The following is a 16,341-nucleotide window of genomic DNA, read 5'->3' on the forward strand; positions in this document are numbered from 1 at the left end:
TTTCTCAGTCAAACGGCCACACACGTGCTTTGTATCGAGCTCCTTGAACCACTTTTAGATGGGAGCTGGGGAGCTTTACAGGGTGTGATGGAGCCTGGAAAGGCAGAGCCCTGAAGGATGCCATGCTGGGGCCCACCCAAGCTATTTCTCTACCAGAGCCTCCATCAATTCAATGAAACTACACCTAGTATATCGCTCCCTAGCCTATGACGTCACCAGAGCGTCCCAAGGTGGACAGAAAGCATATCCTAACCTGAAGGAGCTCAGTGATAGGTGGAAATTAATTAAGTCATCCAAGAGAGAAGAAATAGAACTTGGTGGACAGAGGCAAGGACAGGCTGGTGCAAGGTGCACAGCGTGGAACCCTCCTTAGTCAGGACAGGAGGAGGCAGAAACAGTCCAGGGGGAAGAGGACATGAGCTCAAATACAGCAATGCAGGAAGGAGAAAGACTCTGGGAAAGGCTGGCATAGTAGATGCAGCCTGGGAAAGAGAGGTGGGTCATCTCCAGCAGAGGCTGGGGAGGCCACTGGGGCCTGGCTTTATAAGACCTAAGGCTCATTAAGGAATGTTGTCACTGACTCAAGAAGAAATCTGCAGTAGCCGTGCAGTGACACAGATGTGATCTGCTGTCTGGCAGCAGAGTCCAGGCTAGACTTTAGGCAGGAGAGAGTGTGGGGCAGATCCAGGAGGTAGGGACAGCGGAGGGAAGTTGGGAAGGCTGGGGTATTACTGGGTCCTGAGATGGCAGTTTCTCCAAGTTTATTTCAAAGATTCTCTCAGAGGGACAAGGCAGGCTAGCAGAAGACAGGCTTCACCGATGACCCTCTTGGCCTTCATCAGCCTACTTACCAGGCACCTGTAGATAACATAGGAATGAGTTCTATGCTCGAGATGGGAAAACTGAGGACTAGAAACAGCAATGTCTAGTGAAGGACAGGATACACAGTGGCATGTGACTAAAGCTGGTCAGAGCCAGGGCTCTCAAGTCTATTCCTGGGCTGTCAGTGTATCAGACCTAGGCTTTAGTCCTTGTCACTCTCCTGGAGGGGCTCTAGACAGCCCATATCTTTGGTCTCTTCCCCAGGTACTGCCAGAGGGTCAGTGTCTTCTGGAGGGCTTCCATTTGGAACACCTCCTTCAGCCTCCATCTTCTCCTTCAGGTTCCGTTTGAAGAAGCCAACCTGCCAGAAGCACAGAGAGAGTGGGCAGATGACCAGACCAGCTGCCCCTGCCAGGTATAAAGAGATCCTATGCAGACAAACAGGGTCCACCGCAGTCAGTGGCATCTGCTCCAGGGACAGGAAGAGATCTGTATGTTTGATTCTCAGAAATATTTCTTTTTAAGAAGCAGTGAGGCCAGGTGTGGTGGTGCACGCCTCTAATCCCAGCACTCGGGAGGCAGAGACAGGTGGATCTCTGTGAATTCAAAGCCATCCTGGGTCTATGAAGTGAGTCCAGGATAGCCAGGGCTCTGTTACACAGAGAAAGCCTGACTAAAAAACAAAACAAACAAAACAAAAAACCAAAACAACAACAACAACAGCCGTAAGATGGTTCAGTGGATCAGAACATTTGCCATACAAGCCTGACCTCTTGAGTTTAGGTCCAAGAGCCACAGTGGAAGGAGAGGACAGACCCCTCAAAGTTGTCCCCTGACCCCCACCTGTGCACTATGGTAGCCTCCCACCCCCCACCAATAACAAGAGGTTTAAATTTTAGATTTATTTTTATTATTTTGTGTATGAGTGTTTTGCATGCATGCATATCTGTGCACCAAATGCATGCCTGGTGGGTGTGTAAGGAGGTGGTGAGCCTCCATGTGGGGGCTGGGAATCAAACTTTCATCCTTTGTGAGAACAGCAAGTACTCTCAACCACTGAGTCAACTTTCCAGCCCACAAAAATAAAATAATAAAATAAAAATAAAATAATAAACATGGGTGTGGTGGTACATGTCTTTCAAGTCAGCACTCTGGAATCAGAGGCAGGAAGATTTCTATGAGTTCAGAGCCAGCCTGATCTACATTAGAAGTTCTAGGCAGCTAGGACTACACAGTGAGACACTGTCCCCATGCCCCCCCAAAAGAATAAAAGTAAAGAAATATGGTTTTATAAATCTTGTGAATATTTTAAAAGCTTTAAGTCTGATAATTTATTCTTTCCACTCATGTGAATGCCATGTTTCAGGCAGGCATAGTTGCTCGGGCTCATAATCTCAGCATTCAGAAGGAGAGGCAGGAGGATCTTGAGTTTTAGCCATTTGGCCTACATGCTGATACTCTCAAAAAACCAAAACAAACAAACAAACAAACAAAAAACCAAAAAACCAAAAAAAAACCAAAAAAACAAAAACAAAAAAACCCAAAAAAAACAAAAAACAAAAAAACCCAAAAAACAAAACAAAACAAAAACCAAAAATAACCTCCTGTACAGCTGTGGGATGGTGGCTCACCTGTAACCCCAGCACTCAGGAGGGAGAGGCAGATGGATCTCTGAGTTCAAGGCCAGCCTGCTCTACAGAGTGAGTTCCAGGAAAGCCAGGGCTACACAGAAAAAACTGTGTCTACACAAAACCAAACCAAACCAACAATAAAAAATGTCACTAGGCTAGTGCTGTGGCTCAGTTGGTAGAGTGCTTGCCTAGCATACAAGCTGATTCCCAGGACTGCATAAAGTCAGGTGCGGTGGTGCAGGCCTGTGTTCCGGGCAGTAGGGAGGTGGAGGCAGGGGGTTCAAGAGTTCGAGATCATTTCAGCAATTATCAAAACAACCCCAAGCCTGTCTCAGAAAACAAAACAATAAACAAAATGCAAACCTGGTTTGGAGAGATGGCATGGCAGTAAAGAGTGGCTAACGCTTTTGCAGCAGAGCCGAGTTCAGTTCCCAGCCCCTCCCATAATCCAGGAGATCTGACTCTTTCTTCTAACCACCCTCCCCTGGGCTCCTTCATATGCAAGGTATGCATACAAGTCACGTATAAATCTTTTAAGCAGCTGATATTTCTTTTCAGCATTAAGAACGGAACCCAAGGCGTTCTGCATGCTTGCCGACTGCTCTACCACTGCCGCTCTTAGATCTCCGGTGGGGAATTTGTCAATATCTTCTACTAGGAAGAATCGGGGGCCAGAGAGATGGTTCAGCAGTTAAGAGCACTCACTGCCTTCCAGTGGTCTTGAGTTCAATTCCCAGCAACCACATGGTGGCTCACAAACATCTTTAACAGGATCCAATGCCATCTTCTGGTGTGAGTTACAGTGTACTCATACACATAAAGTAAATAAATAAACCGTTCTTAAAGATCAATAGTGTAGCTTAATATGTGCTGGGTATACTCTCCTGGAAGCTTAAAGCTGTGTGTGTGTGTGCGTGTGCTCCAGTTTTCCCATCTCTGTGAATTAATTCTAAGTAGCACTTGGACAAGCGTGGAGACACACTTTTTTTTTAACAACATCTGCTTTTTCACAAAGTTTGGGTAGATGTAAATGTATAGATTCTACACAGTCCTAATAGGAACATTGTTAATAAAAGACAGAGCAGTGGGACAGCAGGAAACTAACCAAGTTCAGAAGGAGGCAGAGCTGTTGGTGGCCATGGGGAGAGGGACATCAGGACAAGGCATGAAGTGGGAAACTCAAGGCCCAGTCGGCTGGGTGGCTCTATCCCATTTTTGTCTCTCTCCCCACCTCTCCCTTATCTTTTTAAAAGTTATTTATTTTTATGCACATGGGTATTTTGCCTGCATGAATGTCTGCGGGAGAGTGTTGGGTCTCTTGGTGCTTAGAGACAGTTGTGAGCTGCCATGTGGGTGCTGAGAATTGAACCCAGGTCCTTTGGAAGAGCAGCCAGTGCTCTTACCAGCGGAGCCATCTCTCCAGCCCCTCGCCCTTATCTTTTGAGGCGCCTCGCACTGACCTTGAACTTGCAGAGATTCTACCTCTGACCCCAAGTGCTGGGCTTGCAGGGGTGCATCACCGAACCCCGCTCCTTTTCTGAAACTCTGGCTCCTTTTTCATGGGCCATCGGTCCTCTGCCCTTCTTCACCTCTGATTTTCACGTGTCTAAATTCCACTTCAAGTGTCACCTATTCTTGGTGACCCACGAACTTAAGCTGGCATCTCCATTACAGGTCCCAGAGTAGACAGACCCTGGTCTAGCCCTCATTCAGCTCACTCCTGTCCATGTCCTGAGTGTTGACTGTGACCCTCACATGAGTGAGGAACCATGTATATATTACACATCTCTGTTTCACAGGGCCTAGTGCAGTCTGTGCTATCAGAAGCTCCTCAGGATATGGTCGTCTCCTTTTTCTCTCCTCCCTCAGTCCTGGCTGGGCCAGTGATGGTGAAGCCTCTCTCACTTGTACTTGGGGTCTGTGGAGTGAGCTGAGGCTTGTTTGGGCTCTTAGCCTCCCTGGTCCAGCACGTTCCTCCTGGTCCATGCCAATGTCTCTTCTTGGCCCCCAGCTTAGCCATCTGAAAGCTCGTACCTTGTAGAGCGCCAGGAAAATCAGGAACAGAAGCATGAGCCCCCCGATGCCGCTGAGCACGTAGAGGTGAAGCATCTCCTTCTCGTGGATCAGGTCAACCTTCACGAGGACCTGGGAAGGAGAGCTGGCTGAGGGCAGAAAAAGCCCACCCACCCTAAAAGCCCCCGTATGCCTGCTCCATCCCATCTCACTTCCTATGTGTGGGTTGCACCACAGCATTGGGCTCTGGCCACAGACCCTCTCCCACAAATGTGTCACCCTCTGTACTCACAAGTCATTTGGCCACACATACCACATGCTGCCCTGAGACTTCCATAACTTGCCATCGGCCCCAGGAGGAAATGCCTCAGCTGGGCATTCAAAGCCCCAAGACCCCACTCTCTGTGTTTAGAGACATCTCTGGCCACACCGAGCTGCCTGAACTCTGGGCCTCTGTGCTCACTGCTCTCCACTCACTGATGTCGGTGGCCCTCTGCTAAGGTACCACTGTGCTAATCTTTCGACCTGAGTCTCTGGCAGCTCAGACAAGCCTGGAGTGGCTTGTTTCTCACTAAGGTGGGACCTCGTGCTTCCCAAGGATTTGGAGTAGATTAGGGTCTGACTGGGCCAGGCTCCCCTTCTCCCTCTCCATGAGCTGTACATGGGGTCCCCGGGCCTCTCTGCTGCCTGGTCTTGGCTTCTGAGGTATATACCTGGGCCTCGGAGGCTTTGCTGCCATACAAATGGAAATGCTTGCTGCTGTTGAAGGAGATGGAGAGTGAGCTGCAGAGGCTGAGTGTGGAGGAGGCCTGTGGAGGGAGCAGAGTGTCCGTCAGCACAGGTCCGAGACCCTGGACTTGGGCCCGTTTGCACAGGGAAGGAGGGGAAGAAACCCTAGTGAAGGAATCCCGTTCTCTGCCTCATCTTATTTCTCGACTGTGATGGTCTAACATGTCACTCACTCCTTGGAGTCAGAAGGGAGTACCCTTGGTATACAGGTATGGTGGAACCCAGCTCTTGGAAGTTCTTGGAAGGCTAAGGTTAAAAAAGATCCTGAGTTGCCAGCTAGTCTGGCTCCCCAGTGAGACCATAACTCAAAAGCAAAGCTAAGTGTGGTAGTTTACCTAGTCTTTAATCCCACCCTCAGGAGGCAGAGGCAGGTCAATCTCTGTGAGTTCTAGGCCAGCCTGGTCTATTTAGAGATTTCCAGGGTGGCATAGAAATATTGTTTTCCAAAACCAAAACCAAAACCAAAGGAAAATAAATAAATAAATAAATAAACCTTCACCACAAAAACAAACAAACAAACAAACAAACAAACAAACCCTACAAACTTCCAACAAATCCAGATGGCTTTGCTGTTGCTGGTTTTTTGCAGCTGTGCAAACCTGGGTGTTTACTCAAGAAAAGACAAATGGATGGAGCTCATGTGGAAAGCCCATCCCCACCATTCCTGAGGCAAAGGGATCCTCACGGGCAACTACAATTAGGTGCTACCTTGATTTCCTTGGAGAGTTCCACGGTCCCCATCACTTGGATGAGGATCTCCCGCCTGAAGACAATTGGACAGCGGAACTGGACTTCAGGCAGACAAGGCTGCTGTGGTCAAGAGCATCAGTCAGCGGTCAGCCAGGCCCACTGTCACCAGCTGACTGCCCACCCCCCACCCCCCGCCTGATTCTTCAGCTCACACACTCATACCTCAGCTTCGCTGGACGGCCTCTTCAGGTCCTCGCTGTGGCAAGTGACAAGGGGATCCTAGGAATTGAAAGTGGGGGTCTCCAGTAGATCTGAGGCCACTTCCTACCCCACATAACTCAGGCATCTCCATTCTCTTCCCCAAGACAACCCTTGTCTAATCCAGACACCCGCATTGCCTTCCTACACCTAGCAGTTCAGTGCGGTTGTTTCCCACCATGGACCAGCTCAGTTGGCCCTCTTCTGAGTGGTACTCACCGTCTGTACACTCCATGTGTATGTGATGGGGTCCTCACTGTGAGGCCGGGGCACCCCAACCAAGGCCTCCAGTGTGGGCATGTTGTGATTATAGGCAGATGGCTGAATCCTCACCTGGAAAAGGGCAGAGACCGCAGAGCTTGAATGGTGCCACCCTGACTGCCAAGTACCCCGTGTGACCTGAGGCACTGCCTGGGTGAGTTCTAGGGCTGTTGTTAGCTAGGCAGTGCATCATGATGGACCACATCTGGCCCTGTCCTAGTGCTTTTGGTAAAGAGCACTGGCTGCTCTTCTAAAGGACTCAGATTCAGTTCCAAGCACCCACATGGCAGTTCCTGTCCATCTATAACTCCAGTTCCAGAGGACACAACACCTTCTTCTGGCCTCTGAAGGCACCAGGCATGCAAGTGGTGCACAGACATACATACAGTCAAAATACCCATACATATAAAAATAGATAAAATTTAAAAAAATAAAAGAAAGTGTGCCTTTGAGGATCCTTCCTTTTGGAAGCTCATACCTGGTAGACATGCTGGACTTGTTGGGTCTTGGGACCTTTAGGGGTGAAACTGATATAGAGGGTGGAGTTCTCCTGGCTGTGGAGAGAGACATGCAGAGATAGAAGGATGAAGTCATGCAGTCCGGACCCCAAGAAGCCTCTGGGTCTCCAGCACTGTGCTGGGGCCTTCAGAGGCACCTTGTCATTTAGACCTCTGAACTAAGGCCAGTTGAGAGACAGGTCAGAAGCTCTGGAATTAGGGTCATACCTTGGGAGCTGGGTCCTCAATACTACATGCCACCTTCATTACTGTATCAACTCAGCTCACTGTCTAAATGGCCATATTTCCATGTGCATCCTTCCCATGTGCACCACTGTAGGGAGAGGTGCTGATACTAAAGTCTGGCTCCCTAATTGGTTCTTGATTTGGTCAATCAAAGAGGTCAATAAAAGTCAATAAAGGAGGCTACTTGCTGGACAGAAGGGACAGGTGGGACTTCTGCATCCCAGGAGGAAAAAGAGACCCAGGGAAAGGGAAGGACTTTTCGGCCAGGCTTTGGAAGGAGGAGCACAAAACAACTGTAAGGTCTTGGGGAAGCAAGATCCCGTGGCCTCCACCACTGGGAGATAGCCAAGGAGGTCGGTGGATGCTAGCTGATAAGTTTATAAAGCTGTCTGAGGGTTTTTTTCATCCCTGGAGCAAAGGGAGGGAGAGGGAGAGGGAGAGGGAGAGGGAGAGGGAGAGGGAGAGGGAGAGGGAGAGGGAGAGGGAGAGGGAGAGGGAGAGGGAGAGGGAGAGGGAGAGGGAGAGGGAGAGGGAGAGGGAGAGGGAGAGGGAGAGGGAGAGGGAGAGGGAGAGGGAGAGGGAGAGGGAGAGGGAGAGGGAGAGCCAGGTCACAGCTGGCTGCATGGCTAAGCTGAGCCGGGAGGAACAAAAGAGAAGCTGAGAGTGAGCCAGTGGAGAGCATCAGCTCCCTGGCAAGCTGGGAGTGGGGCTGGCAGCAGCCAATTTCAGAGCTAAGCCAAGTCAGGAGGGGCCAGAGGGCAGGCCATGATCCCCAGGCAAAGGCAGGAGATGTTTTTAAAATTACCCACAGGGTTGGGGATTTAGCTCAGTGGTAGAGCGCTTGGGTTTGGTCCTCAGCTCTGGAGGAAGAGGAGGAGGAGGAGGAGGAGGAGGAGGAGGAGGAGGAGGAGAAGGAGAAGGAGAAGGAGAAGAAGAAGAAGAAGAAGAAGAAGAAGAAGAAGAAGAAGAAGAAGAAGAAGAAGAAGAAGAAGAAGAAGAAGAAGAAGAAGAAGAAGAAGAAGAAGGGGAGGAGGAGGAGGAGGAGACGACAAGAGACAGAAAGGGGTCATCCAGGAGGCAGGGCTTCGGAAAGGCGATCAAGCACACGGGAGGCGAGGATGCATAAACACGGCAATATTTAGAGCGTTTGGGAGCTGGAGGACATGAGCTTGTAGACTGAATGATGAGACGCTATGGACATTTTCTGAATGAAAAGATCCCAAAAAAAGGAAGCCTAGGATGAAAGGATAAAGAGGAAAGGAAGATAAAGCAAGGGAACACCACCTATGAGGCAACAGTAGTCGGATTCCCTGTGAGCAGTATTGGATGCTAAAATAGGACTCAAAAAAAAGAATTACACACAACACACTATCCTCTGACTGAAACAATTTCCAGGTGCCTGCAGCTCACCTGATCACACCAACTCTCTTCCCACCGTTCTTTTGCACATGCTGCCAGTGTTGGAGGCTGCCCACTTGCTTCCCTACTCTCAAGTCCCACCTTCTGGCCTCTACCTATCATGTTCTGCTCGCTGTCTCCTTCCTGGCCTCATCCCAGTGCCTCTAGATCAAAGTCCGAGGTCAACTTTCTCCATGAGCCTTCCATCTCTCCACACCTATCCTGATGTTTCATATCAACACCATCCTGCTTGACACTTAATGTCCAGAAGCACTGGAGACTTGAGCTCAGACATGGGCTCTGTCCTCACCAATAGAGCCAACTTCAAAGAGCCACTGTGCTCCGTGGAGTAACCAGAACACCCAGCTAGATACCAGGTAAGTCCAGCTGTACCTGCTGCCTGCTGACAGCGCTGACTCCATCTGTATGAGTCTGCTCTGACTGGAGGGGCTGGAGGGCGAAGTTCTTTCTGGACAAGTTCCTTCGCTCTCTTCTAGCACGCAGATCCCAGGGAACTCAGCACAACTGGACACGGCCAAGTGCTTTGGAATGAGACAAACTTGAGCTACTCCTCCCTAACTGCATGGCCCTGGGCAAAAGGCAACTTTCTCTGAACTTGCATCGTGCAAAGTGGTGAATCTCATCACAGGAATAAAGGAAGCTTCAGAAAGAGTCTACGACCAAGCAGACAACAGCACGCTTCCCCACTGGTGACTGCTCACCCGACTGATCCAGACAGCCCTTAAAGGGTCTCCTTGTAATGCTGGGATGAACTCTAATCAAACCAGGGATGTCCAAGAAGGAAGAGGGATGGAGACAGTGGGGGAGCGTGGCTGGCAAGGACACCCGGATGGAAGGCACAGGTAGAAGGGGTGCGTGATTGCGCTCAGTGGCACTTACTCCTCAGTAAGGATGTTGACAGGGTACAGGACAGGAATGTGGGTGGCGGCTGAGTTGTCCTCCTGGAGGCTTGAGTTCTCATTCTCACTGCACGGGGTGAGGTGGAGAGACACTTAGCAGAGCCTGGCCAGGCTTCCTGGCAGTGTAACCCCTAGCACAGGCATGTGGACAGATCTGCTCACCAGTGTACAGTGCCATTCAGCTTGACGAAGTCTTCCCAGGAGCTGTTGAGTAGCGTGTTAAACATCACCTGGAGGCTCACCTGGCAGGGAAGGAAGCAGAGGTGAGAGAAAATGGAGGTGGCTCAGGAGTAGCCTCATGGTCCAAGCTGGGTTACCAGCCCCACAGTGACTATGGACTGCATGCTTGCTATGTCTCTGGCACTGGGTAGGTGTCTCATCCCCACTGGACAGAAGAATCTGAAGCTCTGGGCAGCTGAGTTAGGTGTGCAAGGTCATAAAACGCAAAACCCAGTCTCGGGGTTGTCTAATCCCCAATCCAGACTCAGATATGCAAAGCAGCTCTGTATACTGTCTCCCTCGGTCAACCACCGGCTCCCTTCCCAGAACCAGGGTCTTCTCCCTGAGGGAGCGGCCCAACACTCACCTGCTGGCCTGCTTTGAAGATGGGAGAGCTTACATTGCATTTCAGTGTCTTAGTCAGATTTGACCCCTCGGTGAACTCCTCACAGCTCACAGGTATTCGGCTGTATGGCTGAGAGTGAAAGAAGCTTGCTGGGAGACAAGGCCTAGGGTCCCCAGAGGCCACTAACTCTCAAGACTTGTGACTCCCAGAACTCTGTTCTGCCATGACACATGCTCAGAGAGGCAAGGCCAGAGAGGACAAAGAGGAAGGCATGGCTGAACCTAAAGGAGCATGTCTCTAGTCCCTGTTACTCAGGAACCTGAAGCAGGTGGACTGTCTGAACCCAGAAGTTTGAGTCTAATCTGGGCAACATTGAGATACAATCTAAAAAAAAAAAAAAAAAAAAAAAAAAATGCAGGGCACATATTGTGAGTCCATTGCTACATGCAGTCTAATATATAATGTTGCAGAACCGTGTATGAGAAGATAGCAAGAGACGAAGAACAGGGAAGGGCACTTATTACTTAAGAGGACATAAAAGTTCTGGAGAGAGATAGTCATATGATCCAATGCCAGTGAGCTGTGTGCCTAGGAACTGTTAGAACGATAAACTTACATCATTCGCCACAAAAAATAAATAAAATAAAATAAAAAAGCTAAAAGTCTCAGCCTGAGTCTAATCCCTGGGAACCACATGACTGAAGGAAACAATTCCTCTGGGTTGTCCTCTGACCTTCACACACCTTCATATATACGCACACATGCGTACGCACTCAAAATAAGTAAGCAAAATATAAAGACTTAAGAAATTAAAAACAGTTGGGTGGTGCTGGGCGTGGTGGCGCACGCCTTTAATCCCAGTACTCGGGAGGCAGAGGCAGGTGAATTTCTGAGTTCGAGGCCAGCCTGGTCTACAGAGTGAGTTCCAGGACAGCCAGGGCTATACAGAGAAACCCTGTCTCGAAAAACCAAAACAAAAAAACAAAAACAAACAAACAAACAAACAAAAAACAGTTGGGTATCAGTGGTGCAAGACTTTAATCCCAGCGCTCAGGAGGCAGAGGCAGGTGGATCTCTGAGTTTGAGGCCAGCCTGGTCTACAGAGTGAGTTCCAGGATAGCCAGGGCTACACTAAGAAATCCTGTCTCAAAAAACCCAAGCAAACAAACAAAAGGTTGCTTGTTCAAGGCCCTAGATTCACTTGTCAGTGTGGCAAAATACAAACATACATGCAGACAGACAGACATGTAGTAATTGCTGAGCTCTCCATATAAACCCTTTGAACTTCTCTGTAATTTGTACGTTTCCATGGTGGCTCCTTATGATTTTTAAAACATTATTTGAAAGTAAAAGTTCTGTCCTTTTGGAGATAGGGTCTCAGGATTCCAGGCTAGTCTTAAACTTACTATGTAGCCAAGGAGAGCTTGACCTTCTAACCTGCCAGCCTGGACTCCCCCCATCCTTCCACCCTCCATCCCACACCCCCATAGCCACCTCCTCGGTGCCGGGGTTACAGGCAGGTACCACCCTTCCCTGCTGGATTCAGTGCTGAGAGAAACACAGGGCTTCATTCGTGCTAGGCAAGCACTCTGAAAGCGGCAGCCCCTAAGGGTCTACTCAAAACAATGCACAGCGCTGCTTGAAAGCATGCCAGCCATCGGAGGAAAGAAACTGCACGGTTCCAAGTGTGCCAAAGACACCACCCTCGAGCCTCGTGCCTGCACTCTTCTCTATGTCCTTCCTTCTTACTTATTCATTACTTTAGCTAAGCATAATGGTTCATACCTTTAACCCCAGCACTCGGGAGGCAGAGGCAGGTGGGTCTCTTATGAGTTCCAGGCCAGCCAGGGTTACATAATGAGACCCTGTTTCCAAACTCAGGTCTTCATGTGTGCAGCATAAACTGTTTACCTACTGACCGTGCCATCCATTTCCTCAGCCCTATTCCAATGTCCCAGACTCTCTCTCTCTCTCTCTCTCTCTCTCTCTCTCTCTCTCTCTCTCTCTCCAGGTTGGGATGCAGATGTGACCCTCAGAGCCCTACACATTGATGCCATCCCACCCACTCCAGCAATCCAGGCTACCCAAAGTGCCCTGTGGGGACGCCAGCCAGTGCAGGAAACTACCCAGGCAGGTGGTACAGTGGGGCTCACCTGAAGCATCTCCACTTTCCGGAAGGAGAGTCCCCGAGGGAAGTCCAGGTCTAATCGCACCCAGTAAGCATCTTCCCCAGAGTTCTTCAGTGTCCACTCCACAGCAAGGCTGGCAGAGGACATCAGACGCAGGACTCCAGATCTGGGGATTGGGAGGTGATCAGAATCATGGGGCCATGACAGCAGGAAACAGCATCAAGGTGAAGACTTCAGAGATGAGGGAACAGGCCAACCACAAACAACAGTTAAAATGCTCAGCTCAGAGTCCTTAACACGACCCCAACGCAGGCTCTGCTAATGACTGCCTTTGTCAGAGAGGGAAGTGCCCCTCCTAGTGGACACAGCCCACTGGTGAAGGGCCTTTTGACACTGTCTCAATATACTTGGCAGCTACGGAGGGAAGATGGAATTAAACTGGAGCCAGGTGGGCAGGGAAGATGGAATTAAACTGGAGCCAGGTGGGCAGGCGTCAAGGGACAAAGGCTTACAGACCTGGTAGGGGATGACAGGGCCAGGTCTGCCTCACACTTCTTATCTTCACCGCAGTTCTTCTCAAAAGGGATCTGAAAGGTCAAGAAGGAACCAGGAAGGAGGCTTAGGCCCCGGACCCAGCAGAGCCAGACAGGGTCCCCAGGCCCACCTGTCTGCCTCTCTCTCCTCTTACCTCCTTAGTCACTGCATGGATTGAAGGTCTCAAGATAGGCTTCATGGCCCTGCCCTGTTGAGCATGGAGGAGTGAAGACAGGGTGCTCAGGTGAGTGAGAAGGTCTTGTGATGGCACAAGAGAGACTCTGGGCTCAGCTGGGATGACTGTGGTCTTTCTACACCCTTACCCATACATGTCCAGGTACATGGCCCTTCTCTAGTGACAGCTACACAATGGGTATCTGGGCTGAGACAAAGCAACCTACAGTTCCACCCTTGGCAGGAGCTCTTGGCTGTTCAACATCTGGCCTCCCCTGCCTGCCCTTTTTCTGTGGTTTGCCTCTGCCCATCCCCCACCCTCCTAGGCCTGCTCTCCAGCTCCTAGGAATTCAATGCCATTTCCCCCAGCACTTCCTGAACTTCTCTGGCAGACCAGCCCCCACCCTACCCTCATTTCTGGGCACTTGGTAACACATCAGCATGTAAAATAGGCACAGAGGGAATGACGACAACTCAATGTCCACAGTGGGTGAGGGGTAATGATGTGACAGTACAGGAATGCCTCAGAGCACGGAGAAAAGACTCCTAACCCAGATATGAAGTGTCCTGAAGCAACGTGTCCTGAAGCAATGGCAGCCCCACTCACTGCCCTATTTGGATCTAGAACGCCCACCTCTGCATGTGTTCAGGGCCTGGTCCCAGCCTTGTGTTGTAATTGGATGGTGGCAGAGCCTAACTAAGAGCTAACTCGTAGTTGGAGGATGTTAGGTCATTGGAGGTGTGTCCTTGAAGTTGGCACTGGCACCCCAATTCTTCCTTCCTTTCCCTTTACTTCCCAGCCACGGTGATGGGGGTCAGTAGCTTTACAATGCACTCCCCACCATAATATGCACCTGTCACAGGTCTAAAGCAACAAAACTGATGATCACAGACTATAGCCATGAGACCATGAGTCCAAACGAACCTTTCTTCTTTATAACTTGATCATCTGAGTATTTGTTACCATCACAGAATGCCTACTAGGGCACTAAAACAGTAAGAGGAAGCCAGGTGAAGAAAATGGAGAAAAAAGTTCAGAGGATACATAGGCCCTGAGGCGTGACAGACTGTGCCTCCTGCCACACGCACCCCCACCTCCCCCAGGGAACAGGTCTAGCCCCAGCGCAGTCCATCAGAAGGATCAAGAAGTCAGAACACAGTTCAGGTTCCACTAAGCCTATGCGTAATGCTGGGGCGCTGAGATTCTATGCGTAATGCTGGGGCACTGAGATTCTATTCTAAAGGCAGTGGAACCTTGGAAGGTCTTCACAGGTTATCACAGTGGGATCTTTGGGAAGACTCCAGCCTCCAGACTCGTCTTTACGTGGAGAAAGTCTTGGTGCTCTCTGCTGATGGCTCTCCATCCACCTCAGCACTCACACAGATGCTTCACTACCCAGGCAACCATGAGCCACATGCAATCCAGGGCCTTGACCTCCTCAGCTGTGTTTCTGAAAGAAGCGAGGTCTGTCTCCCATCTCCCTTGACCATATCAGTACCACCGACACACACAACTAATTCATTCATTTCATAAGACCCAGAACTAATGACATTTCCCAGGAAGGTGTTCTTGATATTGACTGTGATCTCAGGTGCCAGGTCCTGATGTCCTGGGTTTCCGTTAGAGGAGGAGGCAGCGACTGCAGGCAGCACCTACACAGGGGTCCTCACCTCTTGCCTCTAAAACAGTCTCCACTTCAAAGCAAAACAAAACAAAAAAACATCTTCAGTTTTTAGACTCCTTTTCTTAGCCTTTCTTGCAGCTGAGTGTGATCATGGTGACTACATTTTAATCCCTGGGACATCAGTAAAAGTGCTATGTAGCTTTTTAAGGAAATATTCTTCAAGGGAAGCTGTGTGTGTTGCTCCGTTCTCCTTGGCCAGGTGCACAGATTTGATAGCTACACCCCAGGCATCTTTGAGCACAAGATGTGTCCACCACAGAATCCACACATCTAAAAGCAAAAGGCATGTACTCTTTGGTTTGTTGACTCCTGATTTAGAATCTCAGAAGCCATGCCAGTCTCCTCCTGCCTCATACAGGAGAAAGACTTCCCACACAATGGAAGGAGAGAGCAGACTCTTACAAATTATACACACACACACACACACACACACACATACACACACACACACACACAATCAACCAATCAATATTTGTAATACAAGATTTTTTTTTTTTGATGTATGTCACTCTTAGCTGGGTGTGATGGCTCATACCTGTAATCCCAGCAATTCGGAAGTAGGCAGGATTATTAAGCATTCCAGACAACCTTTTCCCCAAACAAACAACAACAAACATTCAAATAGCCAGTGTTAATGTAAACCTCTCTGGTTTGAAGTTGAGTAGGCCTAGCAGGTATCTAGGCCCTGCCTAGAACAGCTCTAGTTGCCTCTTGGGTGATTCAGAACCCAGATCCCACACATTCTAAGGCTGAACTCTCAAGTCCCCTTACCTGACACAGTTGTGCTCCCTCTAGTGCTCCCTGCAGTGGAGAGCCATCACCCACCCAGATGCACATGACAAATGGCCATTGCCTTCTGCCTCTCTGCACATCTCAAGTCCCCAGCTATCCTGCCTCTAGAGACTTCCCTTAATGCATCCCCCATCCCCACTCCCACAGAGTGCCTGGCTTCAAGCCTGACTCTTACCCAGTCCTTCCTCCCTCCAGGTTCCTGTTGTTGCAGTGCATCCCACATCAGTGCAGGAACCAGCTGCTTAATTGTCTATGTGAAGGCAACAATGTCTTCTCCCCTCTCCTAAATATCTGGTCCCACCCCAGAGGGCTTTGGTTGCCCCATACATACGGGGCATGGCATATGACCAAGGCCTGGTCTCTGGCATTGGGTTAGCGGTGTGGATATGACTAGGTCACAACAAAGGGAAGGTGTCTCTACCTGGTTGTCAGAGGTCTGACAGAGGTACTGATTTAAGGACAATAAGCTACATGAACTATGGAGTAGGCTTCCTGAGCTTGGCACAGGCCCCGTGCCTGAAATCAGGATTCAGGAGATGGAAGCAGGTAAGCCAGAAGTTCCAAGACAACCTGGGCTTCATAGAAAGTTCCAGAGCAGTCTGGGGTATATAAAGGAGAGAGCAGGGACAGAAGGAAAGAGAAGGAGAGAAAAAGGCTCTTGATGCCTTTGTACAGGTATCTGAATACAGAACATATAAAGCCAGACCTGTGCCTTAGGCTGGGTCAGTCAATTGCCTTTCTTGCTTACATCGGGCAGGTCTTACTGGGTTTCTGCCACTCACACAAAAAACACCCTGAAGGAGCTAAGAGATGGATGCCCATTCTTCCAGAGGACCTGGACTCAATTTCCAGCACCCATATACAGGGTAACCCAAACTCCAGGTCCAGGGGATCTGATGCTGTTTCTGACCTCCATGGGCACGTGCGTAGTGCAAAT

General features: G+C 49.7%; 1 protein-coding gene across 4 annotated transcripts in view; it reads right to left on the minus strand.

Annotated features, from left to right (window-relative positions):
• Positions 1–744: 744 nt before the first annotated feature.
• Positions 745–16,341, minus strand: part of Itgal (integrin subunit alpha L) — a 38,133-nt gene continuing 22,536 nt past the window's right edge. For 2 of the 4 annotated variants that reach the window (XM_021169193.3, XM_021169192.3), the window contains exons 19-31: positions 12,908–12,961; positions 12,736–12,806; positions 12,244–12,385; positions 10,112–10,219; positions 9,688–9,767; positions 9,506–9,592; positions 6,943–7,018; positions 6,423–6,536; positions 6,168–6,224; positions 5,964–6,062; positions 5,180–5,275; positions 4,488–4,598; positions 745–1,183 (exon numbers count right to left, since the gene is read on the minus strand). In XM_021169193.3, the coding sequence (XP_021024852.1) occupies positions 1,025–1,183; positions 4,488–4,598; positions 5,180–5,275; positions 5,964–6,062; positions 6,168–6,224; positions 6,423–6,536; positions 6,943–7,018; positions 9,506–9,592; positions 9,688–9,767; positions 10,112–10,219; positions 12,244–12,385; positions 12,736–12,806; positions 12,908–12,961 (1,254 nt within the window). In that variant the 3' untranslated portion in view covers positions 745–1,024. Of the gene's footprint in view, positions 1,184–4,487; positions 4,599–5,179; positions 5,276–5,963; positions 6,066–6,167; positions 6,225–6,422; positions 6,537–6,942; positions 7,019–9,505; positions 9,593–9,687; positions 9,768–10,111; positions 10,220–12,243; positions 12,386–12,735; positions 12,807–12,907; positions 12,962–16,341 lie in introns of all 4 variants that reach the window. The other 2 variants (XM_021169190.3, XM_021169191.3) reach the window with 1 other exon arrangement.

This window comes from Mus caroli, unplaced genomic scaffold (assembly GCF_978045245.1).
Source record: "Mus caroli unplaced genomic scaffold, Mus_caroli_1 scaffold_8, whole genome shotgun sequence".
NCBI lineage: Eukaryota > Metazoa > Chordata > Mammalia > Rodentia > Muridae > Mus > Mus caroli.